Here is a 13,382-nt window from a genome sequence, read left to right on the forward strand (position 1 = left end):
TTTTTTTGGTTTTTCGAGATAGGGTTTCTCTGTGGCTTTGGAGCCTGTCATGGAACTAGCTCTTGTAGACCAGGCTGGTCTTGAACTCACAGAGATCCGCCTGCCTCTGCCTCCCAAGTGCTGGGATTAAAGGCGTGCGCTACCACCGCCCGGCAAAATAAATCTATTTAAAAAATAAAAATGACTACAGTGAACAGTCTAGTTTAAAAATTATGAAAATTGCCAGGTGGTGGTGCATGCCTTTAATCCCAGCACTCAGGGAGGTAGAGGCAGAAGGACCTCTGAGATTAAGGTCAGCCTGGTCTACACAGTGAGTTCCAGGACAGCCAGAACTATACAGTGAGACATGGTTAAAAAAATAAAAAAGGAGGCCTAAAGTTGACAGGTGCATACCGCTAATTCTAGCTTTGGAGGCTAAGGTAGGAGGACCAAAACCTTTGAGGGCCACCTCAAAGAAAAAGACAAGAGAGTGCAGCCAGAGGCTGAGAATGCTGAGTAACTGAAAGGAAAATGTACCAGTAACTTTCTTTCTTGCCTCTGTAGTTTTTATGTATCTGAATTTTTAACTGATGGTTTAATTTGCTAGAATGAGAAAGAATATTACATTTTTATGACTGAGTCCCGTGGGAATGTAAAATAAATGGACCCAAATGCCACATTATTGAAGACTTTTTGATCACTGTTTGCAATTATCCCCAGTAAGTTTAGGCTTTTCAAAACCAATCTTTCTCTTGCAATGATATTTCTGCCTCTGTGGCTCTGACAGTTCATGGATTTGCCTGTAAATCTCATGTAAGTCTTGTTTTTGTTTAGCTGCAATGCTGAGGGTAGATGCTAGCACTTTTCAAATCTTCTCCCTGAAAACACATCTTCATTAATCTTATTAACTTGACTTCAAATATAAATAATAACCTCATGAAGCATGCAGGCAAATATACTTAAATTCACCCACCAACCCATCAAAGGTAAATGAAAAAAATAAATAAATAAAAGGTACAACTGGGGATTGGAGAGATGGCTCAGCAGTTAAAAGCAAAGGTTGCTCTTCCAGAAGTCCTGAGTTCAATTCCCAGAACCCACATGGCAGCTCACTATCTGATGCCCTCTTCTGGTCTGCAGGAATACATGCAGACAAGGCAACTGTATACATTAAAAGAGAAAGAAAAAAAATCTAAAAAAAATACAACTGATCAATAATTTTTTTTTTCTGCATGTTGACATTTGTGTATGCACATGGAGACTCCAGAATGATGCTGGCTGTCTTCCTTGCTTTCCAGCTTAGACACTGAAGGTCTTTCGCTTGAACCTAGAGCTCACTAATGTCTAGCCACCTTGCTTTCAGCATCCTGTTTCTGTGTACCAAGGACTAGGTATGTTGCTACACCTACCTGGCATTTGGGTGGGTGCTGGGGATCCAACTCCAGCTCTTGTGCTTTCATGGCAAAAGCTTTACCCACTGAGACATCTCTCCAACCCTTTATTTCTGAATGCTGTACCCTAATAACAATGTATTTTTTAAAAATATCAGAAAGCTGAGCATAGTGACACATGCCTTCAATCCCAGTAAAGGCAGACAAACTGTGAGTTCAAGGTCAGTCTGATCTACATAATGACACCCTGTCCAGGAAAACAAACAAACAAATAAATTGGGCTGGGTATATAGTTCAGGGAGAGAGCACGTAAGTGGCATACAAGAGTCCCAACTCAAACCTCAGCACCAAAATAAATATATAAATTAACAACAACTAATTTAAGCAGGGTATAAAGGTACATGCCTTTAATCCCAGCATTTAAGAGGCTGAGGCAAGAGGTTATCTGTGACTTCAAGGCCAGCTTGGTCTACACAGTGAATTTCAGGATAGCCAGAGCTACACAGAAAGACCCTGCATCAAAGAAAAACAAAAACAAAACAAAGGGGCTGGAGAGATGGCTCAGTGGTTAAGAGCATTGCCTGCTCTTTCAAAGGTTCTGAGTTCAATTCCCAGCAACCACATGGTGGCTCACAACCATCTGTAATGAGGTCTGGTGCCCTCTTCTGGCCTGCAGACATACACACAAGACAGAGTATTGTATACATAATAAATAAATAAATATAAAAAAAAAAAAAACTCAGTTAAAAACAAAACAAAACAAGACTCCAGGCCTCTAAGAGGTTGGTTAAAAAGTCTGGTTGAGGTGGCTCGTGCCTTTACTGCTAGCACTCTGAGGGCAAAAGAAGGTGGGTCTCTGTGAGTTCCAGCCAGTTAGGGCTACAGAAAAAGAGAAAAAAGAAAGGGAGGACTAAAGAGAGGACTCAATGGTTAAGAACACTTTCTGTTCCTTAGAGGACCTGGATTTGGTTCCCAGCATCCATGTCCAGTGACTCACAAAAGCTTGGCACCCTTTTATGGCTTCTGTGGATACTCACACATGTGGCATTTATATACAGAATATACACACACACAAATTAAAATAAAACAAATATCGGTTTTATAAAGGAAAAGAAAAAGCAGGAAAGGGTAAATACGCAGTGTTTGGAGGTTGTCACAGTTTCATAAGGGCAATTCTGCAGAGTAAGTTCCAGAACAGCTAGGGCTACACAGAGAAAAACAAACACACACAAATAAAAAGTGGTATGAGTCAAGATTTTCCTTTGTTTTCATAAAATGTGATGTTTCTCTTTTTATGTGTCTCTGCGTGTATGTCCACACATGTGTGTGGCAGCTGCAGAGACCAGAAGAGGACACTGACTCCCCTGGAGCTAAAGTTATAAATGATCGTGAACTACCTACCCAATCAGAACGCCAGGAACTGAAGTCCTGTGTCCCAAATGAGCAGCAAGCACTCCTAAGTACTGAGCCTCATAAACCAATCCTCAAGAATCAAAATTTGCAGTCAGTGGTGGTGGTAGTGGTGTTTGCTTTCAATCCCAGCACTTGAAGGCAGAGGCAGATGGATCTGAGTCCTAGGACAGCCAGAGTCTCAGAAATCGAGCCAGAATAGCCTGGCGCCCAATCACCAATCTGCCTCCAGCAGAATGCTGGGAAGCATCTGCCACCACACCCAGCCCAAGACTTACCCTGAACTGTGTGTTATTTGTGTGTTTCTGTGCAGAGGTTTTTACAAGTGAGTTAAGATGCCCATGGAGGTGACAAGAGTGTCAGAGTCCCTGGAATTAGAGTTATGGGGGGACATCACTCACCTAACCTGGATACTAGGAACTGAACTTGAGGCGTCTAAAAGCACAGCATGGACTCTCAACCACCAGCCCTGGCTTAGGCTTTTTAACACTGGTTATGCCTTTTCTCAGCGTCATTTATTCGTGGTACTGAAAACTGAACTTGGAGCCTAAAGCATGCTGGTTAAGTTGCTCTGCTTCCAAGGTTGACATCCAGTCCTGAGTAATGAATGAATGAGTGAATGAATGAATGAATGAGTAAGTAAGTAAGTAAGTAAGCAAATAAATAAATAAATAAATAAATAAATAAATAAATAAATAAATAAAAAGGGGGAAAGGGCCGCCTTTCGCAGGCTGGCCTCAGTCAAAGATGACCTTGAATTCCTTGCTGTGGGGCAATCCTTTTGTACGCTGTTTAGCTTTGTCGCTCTCATTGGTTTAATCAAGGGCTAAATGGTCAATACCTGGCAGGAAGGTTAGGCGGGAAGAAGGCCAGACTGAGAGAACGCTAGGAAGAAGGGTAGAGTCGCCAGAGATGGGGAGAAGCCAGGGAGACACGAAACAAATCAGACACACAAAATGGGGTAGAGGTAATAAAGCCACGAGGCACAAAGTAAATTAATAGAAAGGTGATAATTTGGGTTGTAAGGGCTAGTTAGTAACAAGCCTAAACTATCAGGCAAGCATTTATAATTAATACGTCTCCCTCCCTGTGACAGGCGGGACAGAGATGATTGGCAGGACAGAAAACCCCGCCTGCAATTCCTAATCCTCCTGAAGGGATTACAGATATCGGTCCCCAGGCCTAATTTATGAAGTGATGGAAACTGAACCCAGGGCTTCCTGTGTGCTAGGCTAGGCAAGCCACTCTCCTGAGCTATATTCTGAGCCATAGTGCATAAAATTTTGAAAATTACAAAATTATACACTAAAAACTAACTTCCAAAGGTCCTAGAAGGTCTGAAAACTAAGAACTCCTAAGCACACAAGGGAATTTTCTAAAGTACTAGAAATGTTTCATATCCTGATTGGGGATAGGTACCCAGATAAACACTGGTCCAAACTCACTCTTTTAGCCAGGTGTGGTCATTTATGTCTATGATCCTAGCACTCAAGAGGCAAAGTGGCAGAGTGAGGATTTGAGTTCAAGGCCAGCCTAAGCTAGATAGTGAGTGTGAGGCTGATTTGGGCTGTATAGTGTAGCCTATCTTAAAAAAAAAAAAGGTGGGGGGAGAAAAAGAAAAGTTCATTCTGCATTAGTTGTGCAAGTATTGCTAAAAGCTTTGAGAACTAACTGGTGGCATTCTCATTTAAATTTACGGGGTCTGAGCCAGACAAGATTTTTAACTTCATTTACTAGGGTTATTCCATCGAACTGGTCTTATAGCTGGAGGAAAAGCCCAAGTGTCACATATTCCAACCAGAAACCTGTCCTAAGCAAGGAAGAACAAATCAAGACAAGCCTTTAGTTGGGAAAAGGGGTTAGGGGTGGGGGTGGCAGAGCGAAGATTTTTCTGCACTTCTAAAACTCTTCAGTTATAAAAATACAAAGTCATTTTGATATTAATAGATTGCTTCTCTCTCTCTACTATGTAAAGCCACTAATCATACAAAGGACCCCAAATTAATAAATTCTCCCATTGACTTACCAGATTGGACACTCCAGGAGTTTCTGCATAGCATGAAGGACATTTTGTACTTCTTCAATTTGAAAAGCGGGTAAATCCATTTCTTCCAGGTCCAGTGAACTTCAATGAAAATTTAAAAACACATGTAAATAAACAACTTTAAAGGTTTTTTAGGCCGGGCCGTGCTGGCACAGGCCTTTAATCCCAGCATTCAGGAAATAGAGACAGGTGGATCTCCGTGAGCTTGAGGCCAGCCCGGTCTACAGAGAAACCTTGTCCCCCACCCCTGCCAAAAAAATAAAAAAGTTCTTCAACACAGTCACTTATCCGACAATTTTCTTTTCTGTTTTTGAGGTAAGATCGCATATAACACACACCAGCTCTGTACTTGGTGCACTCAAGGCTAGTCTTGAACCCTGATCCTTCCGCCTCCACCCCCTTACTGCTGGAATTACTGGGGTAAATCATCCCCATCCACCCCCTTTTTGGGAGAGTTCTCACTCTGTAACCCACACAAGCCTGAAACACGCTATAAAGCTCAGATTAGCCTCCAACTTGTAGCAGTCCTCCTGCTTCAGCCTCCTGAGTGCTGGGGTTACCACACCTGGTCTGTAATTCTAAATAAGAGAAATTTAATTTTGCTTTAGAATTATACCAAACATAGAGTTGATGAACAACATCTTCATTTTTAAAAAACAAAACAACAAAACAAAAAACTGAGGGTCTGGAAATGGCTCCCCTCTCCTCCAGAGAACCAGAGGTCAATTCTCAGCACCTATGTCAGGTGTCTGGAAGTCTAGATCCAGGCCAGAAACCCTGCACACATATGCATACAGTTAAAAATAAATACATTATATCTAATTATATACTTAAACATTAAAAAATGAATCTTTAAAAAATAAACAAATTCTAACAACTGCTCTTTGCAGTTAGCAATCTAAATTCTCTATTGTTTGACATGTAGCCTTAAAGTCTTCCTTTGGTCTTTCCTTTCTCCAGAAAAAGGACAGCTACAGTGAAGTTACTGGATAGAAGTGGTAGCCGTGAACTTTCTCCAGACTCCCCACTTTCTTTTTCTTGCTTAAAATCAAAACCAAGCAGGGACAAGTGGTGGCATGTCTAGAGTCCCAGAAAATGGAGAAGCTGAAGGAGAAGAATGGCTTGGTCTCGAAAGTTCAGCAGCCTTCCTGGGCTAGACAGGAGCCCCCAAATCAGTCAGGTATGCTGGTGCAAACCTGTACTTCCAGCACTCTGGAGGGGAAGCCAGCCAAGAGGACGAGGAGTTCAAAGTCACTAAGAGTTAAGCGCGGAGTTCAAGGCCAACCCGAGTACAGAAGACTCCGTACTCAGTACCCCCAAAACTAGGTGGGCATGGTTAGAGGAGGCCTTTAACCCCTTCTCCCCTGAGGCAGGGACAGGCGGATGACGAGGCCTCTACATAAGAGTTCAAAGCCAGAGAGACCTATATAATGAGATTGTGTCTTAGAAACTAACCAAACAAATACTAAAACCAAAACAGACGAAAAGAAACTCACCTTTTTTTTTTTTTTTAAGTCACCCAAAACGAACACTAAAACTGCTAATGCTTCTCCACCCTACCCCTTCTGGGGGTTTCCTTGTTAGGGCACTTAACCTCAAGATTCTTTTTAAACACGTCTCCCCCGCCAAAAAGCATTCACCACTACTGGCATTCCTTCATGCACTTCCCTTATAATAGAACCTCCTGTGAACTGTAGCTGAATTTCCTGGCCACACGTCTGCCCTTCCTTTCCTCTCACTTACCCTTCAGCCAGCTTCCTTACACTGCCTTCAAGTCACGATCACAGCCAGGGCTCCCCTCACACGGCCCTCGCCTTCTTCCTCACAGCTGTCCCAGGGACGGCACAGACTGCACCCCTCCCAGGAGTCCTCTCGGTTTCACGAGGCTTTGGACCCTTTGGTTCCGCCCCAGTCATTCTCCTCCTCGGTAAACACCCGTCTGCACCTGCAGTTTCCCGCCCTTCAGATGAGTATCGCTAGATACCCTCTCCGATCCTCGGGACTGTCTCACCTTTACTCCGAGCAAAACGTCCGTGCTCCCGAATGCCGAGGCCCAAATCCCGGAGAAGCCGCTCGAACACCAGTGGGTCCAACCGCGGCACCGCCGCGCAGCCGCATTTACAATTTATCTGTATTTCCCGCGCTCTCTGTCGCCAAGGAAACCGACTGCTTGGCGCCTAGTGCTAGCCTCTAGGAACACAAGATCCAGACACGTCAGCGGAAGAGGGAGGGGGAGTAGACACTCTTTCCGGGCTCGGGATTGGCCACCTAGTCTTTCCCTGTGTGTCGTAACTAGAAAGAGACGGAAGAGAAAGAATTTTGAGTTTCCTATCAGGCAGCCGCCCCTTCCCATCTACGCTTGCTTATTACGTCACAGTAATTTTATACAACGGGTCGGAATAGCGACCTGAGGCCGGAATATGAGCGCAAGGTAGTGCCCAAATCAGTTGCAGGACGAGGCCTCATCCCTCCCTTAGTCTTCCTGCCATGGAAGTCTCCAGTTTAGGCAAATAAAAGATTGTGTATAAAAGAACTACCAATTCCAGCATGCATTGCGGAACGAAAGGCCTTCACCACAGCATCCCTTGGAAACTGTAGTCTTAAGGGAGAGGAGCTTCCAACACCGGAAGCAGGCACGGTTACCACAGCAAACCAGTTCATACAGCGGAGACCTTCTAGCGGTTATGCGGGCTAGCTGCTATGCATCGCAGAGTTCTGTTTTCGTGTCTTGCTCACAAAGAATAGACTAAAAGAAGCTGCAAGTCCCAGGGAGACTACAATTCCCATCCAGCCCCGCGAGTCTTGTGTACCTAGTCCTCCAAGGTCAGTGACCTTCGGGAATGCAGAGGGCGACCAATCGGCTTGGGAAAGGGAACTCCACTCGGCAAACACCTGCGCACTAGTTCCGCCCCTCGGCCGGGGTGTTTGTTATTGTTGTGCGGTTCAGATTGCTTCTGTCCCGCCCTTGCCAGCGCAGCATTGACCAATCGGTAGAGTGGTGATTTTGAGGGACAAATAGTACGAACCAATCATCTGATCGGAAATTCAGAAACAGGGACTAGGCCCGGTCTCTGTCCGCCATGTTAGATTCGCCCCGCAGGGATAGCAGCCGAGCTGGCAGCGAACGGTCCCTGCACTGGCCACGGGCAAGCGCCCCCCGTGGGCCGAAAGCTGGTAAGAAAGCCACCGCCGTTACCTAGTTGTCGATCTTAGAGGCTCAGGGAAGTTCAAGGGGGAGAATCTTTGAAATAGAGGAGTGACTTTTTCCGTGTTCAGGGGCAGCCAGTCCTTTCAGTGAGCAGATGAGAGAGCTGCTTGGGTTGTCAGCGACAGTGGGGGATGGATACTGCCAGAGGGAGAGTGTTTCTGCTACGAGAAGGTCGACATATCTCCCCCCCCCCATCCTCCGTCCAGTACAAAAAGAGGGCCTCCGGTGATGGCGGTGACACTGTCCTGGGGATATGGAGTTCCAGGAAACGATGACTGGAAGACTGGGATTGAGTGTGTGAGAAGAAAGGACACGCATCTTCCTCATTCTAACCTTTCCTCTTTTTTTGAGACTCTATTGGAGATATCTTAATCTAGGACCTTCCGTGTTAGAGGGGCTTCGTTTTCCCTTTTCGTTAAGCCCCCAGCTTTACGATCACCCATTTTAAAGCTCAGGTGGAGACTATAAAGTTCAGACTCCCAGGTCGCCTTTGTATTAACATTATTTGTAGAGGTTGGAAAAATCCGTACGGGGAAAGGCTGGCTTTTGCCACGTGAATGGGAGTCAATAAGGCGTGCGTTTACAGCGCCACTTAAGAAAGCTGCTGGCTTAGGCCCAGCTGACCTGACAGCTGGCTGCTAACCAACCGGTAATAGATGGGGTTAACTGTACCTTCGGTATTTTCACAAGTTCAAGATTAAGGCTCCTGCTGAAAGCCAAAGGCAGGTAGGCCTTTGTGAAGACCTGTATATTGACCCCCTAACCTAGACCCTCCCACTTCCTGTTTTCTCCCATTAAGAGCAGCTGGAGGAACTCCAAAGCCTGGAGACTAGTTCCACCTCACGTGATTGGAGAACGGGGAAGATAGAAGTTGCAGAGAGTCCGTGTATTTCAGAATTTTTACTTTTGGCAAACTCAGTCACTTCATTTTCCTCATTTCAGACAAACAAACAAAAAGCTCCAACAGCCTGGGGAATTGGTGGGATTCTTGCCTAAATTTTAAAGAACCTAAGGAAGGGGCTGGAGAGATGGCTCATTGGTTAAGAGCACTGACTGCTCTTCCAGAGGTCCTGAGTTCAATTCCCAGCAACCACATGGTGGCCCACAACCATCAGTACTGAGATCTGGCGCCCTCCTTTGGCGTTCGGGCATATGTTAAAGGCAGAATGTTGTATACATAATAAATAAATAAATCTTTAAAAAAGAAAAGAACCTAAGGAAGAATTGCATTTTAGGTGAATGAGTGCTGGAAGTCAACAGGATGGGTGCTAGAGACTAGTATTACTTTGGCAGTGAACTTAACTATAGATGAAGACAAATCAGAGGAAAAGTTCAATAATTGTCTAAAATAATCAGTAAGTAAGAACCCAAGGCTCCTAAAATGACAGTTGTAGCCACAGTGCCACACTCTGGAAGCAGAAGCAGACAAATCTCTGTAAGTTGGAACCAGGTCTATATACATAGCAATTCCCAGGCCAGTGTGGGCTACAGAGTGAGACCATCTCCCCTCATCCCAAAAAAGGAATAAGACAAAAGCTATCTTTTGTTTTTTGAGATAGTGTTTCTCTATAGCTTTGGAGCCTGTCCTGGAACTAGCTCTTGTAGACCAAGCTGGCCTTGAACTCAAAGAGACCGGAGTGCTGGGACTGCCCAGCTTGACAGAAGCTATCTTGAGGAACTAAAGAACCAGTTCTTAAGATAATGGTTTTCATATTTGAATTGTATTTCAAACAGTTCTACATACTTTGTGCTGTGGGAAATTGACCCCCCAGCTTTGCATGTAAGTGGACCAATCCACCTTACTCCCAGTCCCGTAGGCCAAGATTTTATTTGATCCCTTTGATAACACTGTTAAGGTTAGTCTTTGTTTTCCAATTAAACAAGTGAAGCTTAGAGATAAGCAGTCTTCTCACAGTTCCCAGTCTCCCTGTGGAGGAGCTGTGTCTGGGACGCAAGTCTTCCCAACCTATTGCTGCTCCCTTCCTGTGACACTGGAAGCATCTAGGACTTAATCTTGTTCATTTCTTGTGTGTGGAGTAGAATCTGGCTCTTTCTACATGCAGATTGAAAATGTGCTGAATATTTTAAGTGGTGACATGTGTTGCCAGTGTCTTTACCTATAATAGCTTTAAAACTAAAAATTTAAACTGTTTTTTTCTTGAAATCACAGTACATCAGTAAGCAGAATCCTTCATTAAAATCAGTATATTTTAATAGTAGGTATTTGATTAAGAAAGTGCCAACTTCTTAGCCATAATGGTGGGTTTTTTTTAAAAATGTCATTTTACAACTATTTATGGATGAAAAGATGAATATTTTGTCGAGAGACGTTGTGGAGCATGGTTATAGTTCAGTGGTAGAGTGGCTTCGCAGCATCCAGGCCCCTGTGTCATCAACAGCAACACAGACACACTGGAAAGGAAGGAATTCTGAGTATCAAAATTGACTCCTGGTTGCTAACTGTGGAAGCCACAGGTCCTTAAGGATTAATTACATTACTTTCTTTACTTTTGTATAGCTTTTTCCTCAAGTAATTGTGAGGGTTTTGTTATTGTTGTTGTTTGGGTGTTTTTGTTTGTGTGCTTGCTTGTTTTCTGGAGACAAGTACTCATTCTGTAGCCAGGATTATTCTTGATTGGACTGCTTAAAACTGAAACTTCCTTCTGCCTCCGCTGCCAGAGTACAAACATCTTGTCTCTGTTCTCCATCGGGTTGGCTCATGCTACAGACACTAACCAAGCACTGGACTGTGCAGTGAAAACCTTAGAGACATCAAACACTTTAGGGGAGTCTTTATTTCTCCCCTAAAGTCAAGATTTAAATTCTTCCAGCAGACTTTTATCTCCCCTCCCTGCTCCTCACCTCTTTTAAAGTGGTTTCTTTTAAAGGGTTTCATTGTATCCTAGGCTGACCTAGAACTCTTGGACTCCGGCTCCCATCCTGCTTCAACTTCCTGAGTGACTGGGACTACAGGTGTGTGCCACTGTGCCTAGCTTGGCTTTTAATAACAACGTGGAGTGGACGTTCTAAGTGAGTTTAATTCTGTAGCTTAACTGAAAGTCTTTGTGACCTAGCTTGAGCATTAGAGTCCTTATTTCTGAGACAGAAGCTTCTAACGTAGCAGGGAGGGTAAATTGTGTTGCAGTTGGGACGCTGCGTCTCTTCTTCACTATGAACCCCCAAATCTAACTTACATATATGAAACCTAATGTGTCTCTGGGTTTTTAACCCCTTCCTCTTTGTTTTGTCCATCTTCTCAGCCCCACCCCACAACATGGAGCCACAGGTCACTCTAAATGTGACTTTTAAAAATGAAACTCAAAGCTTTCTGGTTTCGGATCCAGAAAATACAACGTGGGCTGATGTTGAAGCTATGGTGAGTACCACTTTGTTCTGGTTTTCACTGCTTTAAACACAGATGTTCTTTCATGTGCCTATTTTAGCAATTTATCTTTGTTTATCGACACTACCATATCTGGACTTTTTGAAAATTTGCTTTTGACAGGGGTTCAGTGTTTTTTTATTTTATTTCATTGTTTTTCCAAGACAAGATTTCTCTATATAACAGTCCTAGCTGTCCTGGAACTCATTCTGTAGACCAGGCTGGCTTTGAACTCACAGAGATCTGCCTGCATCTGCCTTCTGACTCCTGGGATTAAAGGTGTGTGCTACCACCACCCAGCAGGGTTCAGTATTTGTATGGGCTATGTACCAGGATAAAGGGAAGAAGCAATTATATTCCTTTAAACATATTTAAAATTATCTATTTCTTCAGAGGGAGCAAAAGTCAGGAAATTCCAGTAGTTGAGTCTACCTTTCTACTGTGTGGGTCCCAGGTATCAAACTCAGGTAAAATTATTTTGAAGTGAAATAGGATTTAGAAAGATCCATATTTAGAAATAGTCTGAGGGGTAAGTTGTTGTGTCCTCCACCCAGCCAGGCTGTAGGGGAATGTCGCCTGGCTGGAGAGCAGATACATTGCTGCTGTTTGCTCACTGCCGAGGACAGGATTTGTGTTTTGCAAGATCTGCCAGTTGCTTTATTGCTGGGTCAAAGGTTGGCTATCTCAGTGTTGGCAAAAAGCAAAACAAAAGCCCATGGGTGGTTTTTGCTCATAGTTTCTCCCATCTTGCTTTGCCCTTTGGACTCTTCTGGTTTCATTGGTTTGCATTAGTCAATGTTTTACTATTTGGGCACCTGTGTTTAATATAACCCATTTGGTTACAAGCATGTCTTGACCTCATATCTGTGTAGGTATCTTAAAAAGGAGGGAAATGTTAGCGGGACCTCCCAGTATGTTACAGTTAGTTTCCTGCCTTCCCCAGACTTCTCTGTATGCTATCCTAGGCAGATGGCTATCGGGAAAGCAGTGAGATCTTTGAAAATGATCTGAGCATCAGTTACCTTTCTTTGCCTAGTAGCTAGGTGAGTTGGCAGCTTGTGTTTTTCTTTTATTTTAAAAATTTAAGTTCCGATACTGTAATAAATGCCCATTATAAGAAATAAAGAATCTTAATATGCAAGGAGATGATAATGTCTGTCCACAAAGCCCTACCCTGTATTGCTATCCACATCTCCTTTGTCTAACCAGAGATAACAGCCCTGAATACTTCCCCACATTTTCATGTTCTGTGTTCATGCAGGTATCATGTAGGGTCACAGCAAACACTGTTCTGCAGCTTGCTTTTCTTGCCCAACAGTATATTGTAGCCATAGTTTTTATTCAGTAGACACAGAGCAAGACACAGTCTTCTTTAAAGTGTGAGTCCACGGTGTTGCTAGTGTTGTTGAACACTATGGATGTGACCCTTACAGTGTGTGGCATGGTATATGATTGTGTGTACATGGGCACTTACGTGCGGTACACTTACGTGGAGGTCAAAGGACAACCGCAAGTGGTCCTCACCTTCCTTCAAAAAAAAAAAAAAAAAGGAAAAAGAAATGCTTACCGTCCTAATCTGTCGGGTTGAATGCTTTTATATATTTACTAGGTATTCCTATTTCCTCTTCTGTAAATTTTCTGCCTATGTTTACTTATATTAATTAATGTTTGTTAATTTTTTTTGTTAGCTCTCTCTGTGTATCTTTGGCTGTTCTGGAACTCACTGTGTAGATCAATATGGCCTCAAACATAGAAATCTGCTTGCCTCCACCTCCCCGATGCTAGGAGTAGAGACCTAAAGGTGTGCCCTGCCATGCTGGGCCCTTGGATTATTAATCTTACTGTTAGTTCTGGTTATCTTTTCTGTGTTTGCAGATATTACCCCCTTATCTGTTACTACTTGAGTTTGTAGTTGGGTTTTTTTTTTTTTTTTTTTTTTTTTTTTTTTTTTTTTTTTTTTTGTTTTAG

At 43.5% G+C, this 13,382-nt stretch overlaps 2 protein-coding genes across 8 annotated transcripts in view; one reads left to right on the top strand and one right to left on the bottom strand.

Annotated features, from left to right (window-relative positions):
• The window catches only part of Brca1 (BRCA1 DNA repair associated), a 72,359-nt gene extending 64,615 nt beyond the window's left edge, over positions 1-7,744 (bottom strand). For 6 of the 7 annotated variants that reach the window (XM_050156472.1, XM_050156469.1, XM_050156475.1 and 3 more), the window contains exons 1-3: positions 7,635-7,744; positions 6,836-7,116; positions 4,807-4,905 (exon numbers count right to left, since the gene is read on the bottom strand). In XM_050156472.1, coding sequence (XP_050012429.1) covers positions 4,807-4,886 — 80 coding nt within the window. In that variant the 5' untranslated portion in view covers positions 4,887-4,905; positions 6,836-7,116; positions 7,635-7,744. Of the gene's footprint in view, positions 1-4,806; positions 4,906-6,567; positions 6,663-6,835; positions 7,117-7,634 lie in introns of those variants that run through there. The other variant, XM_050156468.1, reaches the window with a different exon arrangement.
• A 151-nt stretch (positions 7,745-7,895) lies between these two features.
• Nbr1 (NBR1 autophagy cargo receptor) overlaps positions 7,896-13,382 on the top strand; it is a 29,002-nt gene continuing 23,515 nt past the window's right edge. The window contains exons 1-2 of the mRNA XM_050156877.1: positions 7,896-7,998; positions 11,293-11,408. Coding sequence (XP_050012834.1) covers positions 7,905-7,998; positions 11,293-11,408 — 210 coding nt within the window. The 5' untranslated portion in view covers positions 7,896-7,904. The remainder of the gene's footprint in view (positions 7,999-11,292; positions 11,409-13,382) is intronic.

This window comes from Alexandromys fortis, unplaced genomic scaffold (genome assembly GCF_014885135.2).
Source record: "Alexandromys fortis isolate MF-2015 unplaced genomic scaffold, M_Fortis_MF-2015_v1.1 scaffold_31, whole genome shotgun sequence".
NCBI lineage: Eukaryota > Metazoa > Chordata > Mammalia > Rodentia > Cricetidae > Alexandromys > Alexandromys fortis.